Source organism: Sphaeroforma arctica (genome assembly GCF_001186125.1).
Source record: "Sphaeroforma arctica JP610 unplaced genomic scaffold supercont1.1317, whole genome shotgun sequence".
In the NCBI taxonomy this organism is placed as follows: Eukaryota; class Ichthyosporea; order Ichthyophonida; genus Sphaeroforma; species Sphaeroforma arctica.
Window position 1 is genome coordinate 3858 of NW_014039241.1, and position 3391 is coordinate 7248.

At 35.4% G+C, this 3391-nt stretch overlaps 2 protein-coding genes across 2 annotated transcripts in view; one reads left to right on the forward strand and one right to left on the reverse strand.

Annotated features, from left to right (window-relative positions):
• Positions 1-626, reverse strand: part of SARC_10600 (hypothetical protein) — a gene marked incomplete at its 3' end in the record, with an annotated part of 4478 nt that extends 3852 nt beyond the window's left edge. The window contains exon 1 of the mRNA XM_014295351.1: positions 453-626. Coding sequence (XP_014150826.1) covers positions 453-476 — 24 coding nt within the window. The remainder of the gene's footprint in view (positions 1-452) is intronic.
• A 511-nt stretch (positions 627-1137) lies between these two features.
• Positions 1138-3391, forward strand: part of SARC_10601 (26S protease regulatory subunit 6A) — a 9195-nt gene continuing 6941 nt past the window's right edge. The window contains exons 1-2 of the mRNA XM_014295352.1: positions 1138-1317; positions 3078-3155. Coding sequence (XP_014150827.1) covers positions 1261-1317; positions 3078-3155 — 135 coding nt within the window. The 5' untranslated portion in view covers positions 1138-1260. The remainder of the gene's footprint in view (positions 1318-3077; positions 3156-3391) is intronic.

The window sequence follows — 3391 nt, forward strand, 5'->3', positions numbered from 1 at the left end:
TAAATTTTTATTAGTTAGTTAGTTAGTTAGTTAGTAGTTAGTAGTTAGTGTAGTAGTAATTATTAGTAGTAGTACTTAGTAGTAATCTGTGTGTGTTTGATGTGTATGTGTTTGTGTACGTGTGTGTGTGTGTGTGTGCGTATGTGTGTATATGTTTATGTGTATGTGTGTATTCATACATATATAAATACGTCATTGTGTATTCACGTCTCATACTGTCTATTATTTTTAGACGTATCTATACAAACATATGAGCGAAGCACTCACTTCTAACTGCTAAATATCTGATTGAGTATCAAAATGAACGCTTTAGGTTTTCGATATGCTGGCGTGTGAAGGTAATAACGTTCCTCACCATATATTTATACATGCGTGCAATCTCACCCGTGCAAGTGCGTCTAATCACGAGTTAACTAGACATGACAGGAAGTACTCGAGGCTAAAGGGCTCACCTGTGACTGCATGCTTCCACGCATTGTAGGTTAGTGCCCAGTCTTATACAAATGTGTTCCCAGGCGTTAGTAGAAGGCTGCGTTACAGTACTTATGTATGCACAGTTGCACTCTTATCACATACATACAGCATTATACATATTTTATAATACATTACTCAGCACAGGAGGCCGAGGGTAATCAGTATAACTGGTAAATATCTATACTAGAGAGTATTTACCTCAGCAGCAGGGTCACGAGATGGTTGGCAGGGTTGTAGGGTTAAATGTTCTATTTTTGTTTTTGTTTACGCCACTCCCGCCAGCCAGTGTTGTCAAATGTCTTCAACAGAAATGTCAAAGGCCCAATCCGTTAAAAGGATACAAGTTAACATTGGACATAACGTTTATTTCAATATGATATTGCATACTACAAAGAATAGGACTCAGCCTAATATGCCACTCAAAAAGACACCCTGCATAAAGTTGATCTGATAATTTGCACCTTGAGGCTCGGAATACTCGCCCGTAGTGACGACATTAGGGTCATCCCGATATAAACATTTAACGTAAACATGTATTTAACGCAACCATTCCGTTCAAAACGTATTCACTGAGAGGACAGCCGCCGAAATTATCTGTGCGATTACCTATACATGTCAAGAAATTGTAAAGTAAATACCTGTACGTATACAGAAGTAGTGATTGTTTTGAATTCCCTCGATTGTACATATCTCCTGTTAACACACGTACACACACGCTTGCTAATCGGTGAGTGATAGTTGGACAGTCTTAGGCACATATTATATTATACTAGTAGTACTAACACCATGGCTGCTAAGGCGACGACTCTGGATGATGCGTCTCTGTGGGAGGACGGTGAACAGGTGAGTGTTTATGGTGTGGGCCCTATTACATAAGGTACAAGAACCTGTCTATTCCTCTTATCTGTGCAGATCTATCTATCAAGCTCTGGTTTGCAGGATGTAGGGGAATGTATAAGTCGCTATCTGTGTACATCGTATTTATTCGACATAATTGTGAGCCTTTGTCTGTTTCTCGGCTGCGCTCCAATAGTTTAATGTGTGAACGCATACGATTGACAAGGATGTCGGTCGATGTTTATTCTCGAATGAGTGTGGACAGGTGAAATATTTATCGATTGTTCTCTTAGTAGCTCGAATTCAGTGCGTGTTTACCCTTACATTCAAGAAGCTTGGCAAGCTTATATATGAAACGTACTTCGATATGCATTTAGTCATGCACAGAACATCATGCGTTTAAGAAGTCCATACAGACAAGTATACTACACAGAACAGCATACTTTTAAGAATTCCATACAGACAAATATACTATCACCCCATGAAAAAATGAGCGTGTATGCTATGTGCGTGTGTATATGTTTATATATAGCCGTATACCCACATGTATTTACTATAATATATATATGTGTGTGTGTGTGTGTGTGTGTGTGTGTGTGTTTATTTTTGTTTGTGTTTGTGTTTGTATATATGTATATATATATATAATGTGTGTATACGGTGTTTTTTGTGTGTATGTGTATACGTATATATGCAGGCAGGCATATATATGTATATATATATGTGTGTGTGTGTGTGTTTGTGCGTTTAAGTGTAAGTGTGTGTGTATATGTGTATATGTATGCACGGATATGTATATGAATGTATATACATATTTATATATGTGTGTGTGTGTGTGTGTGTGTTTGTATCTATCTATCTATCTGTGCATGCATGGTATCTATCTGTATTTGTGTATAAATAGACATATATATATGTCTGTATCTGTGTTTGTGTGTGTGTCCGTGTCTGTGTTCATGTATTGTTATATGCTCGAAAAGTTTGCAAGTATATCGAAACATCTTTTCTATATATATATATATATATATTATTATTATTAATAATATTGTTGTTATTATTATATTATTAAATTATTATATTATTATTATACTATTGTATTGTTTTAGTATTATTTTTATCATTTATTTTTATATATATGTATGTGTGTGTGCATGTCTTTATGTACGCAAGCAAGTATTTATGTAGATATGTATGTCTATATGTACATATATATATGTGTGTGGTGTGTGTGTGTGTGTGTGTGTGTGTTTGTTTGTGTTCACATACATATCATCTGTTCATATTCATTCGTACGTATTTCTATCTCATAGATGCAATCGTTTGTGTGCTCGTTTGAATGTGTGTCCCCTTTTGGCTACATGTTTTTTTACATAAATACGTTATATACCATCCGTACTGTTATGATTTCCCACTTGTTAGGAAGGCTATGCGGGTCTTTGGCTTCTGCAGTTGTGTGTCGGTGTAACATTAAATAGAACCATTATTTCGAGTTGTTGACACCAAAAGGAATAGGAAAAAGTGGTCGCTGTGCCTATCATCACTTCAGTCAATCATCCAATACTCCTTTTTCTATTTGCTTTACCATCTTTTCTATTGCTATACCATCTTTTCTCTTGATTTACCTTGATTTATCATCCTCCCCCATTGATTTTCCGTCTTTTCCATTGCTTGGCCATCGTTTCTCTCGTGATTTTCTGCCGTTTTCAATGGCTTTTCGTCTTTCCCCAATGATTCACCGACGTTTCTTTTAATGCTTGGTGCTGCAGGACCTCGATGAGGATATCAAGAATCTGGATACGGAGAGTATAAAAGTGCGCACGCGATTGATTGACAACGAAGCTTCGGTGAGTGTTTTGGTTTGTTGAGCATACGAACGCATTTCTCTCAGTACTCACGACACGTATGAGTAGAAAGGCGGCATTGTACTGATTGTATTACATTTGTAGTTGCGGTATATTCAAAGTAAATTCAGATTACATTTTATATATATATATATATATATATATATTATATATATATATATATATATATATATATATATATATATATTATTATATATATATATTATATATATATATAT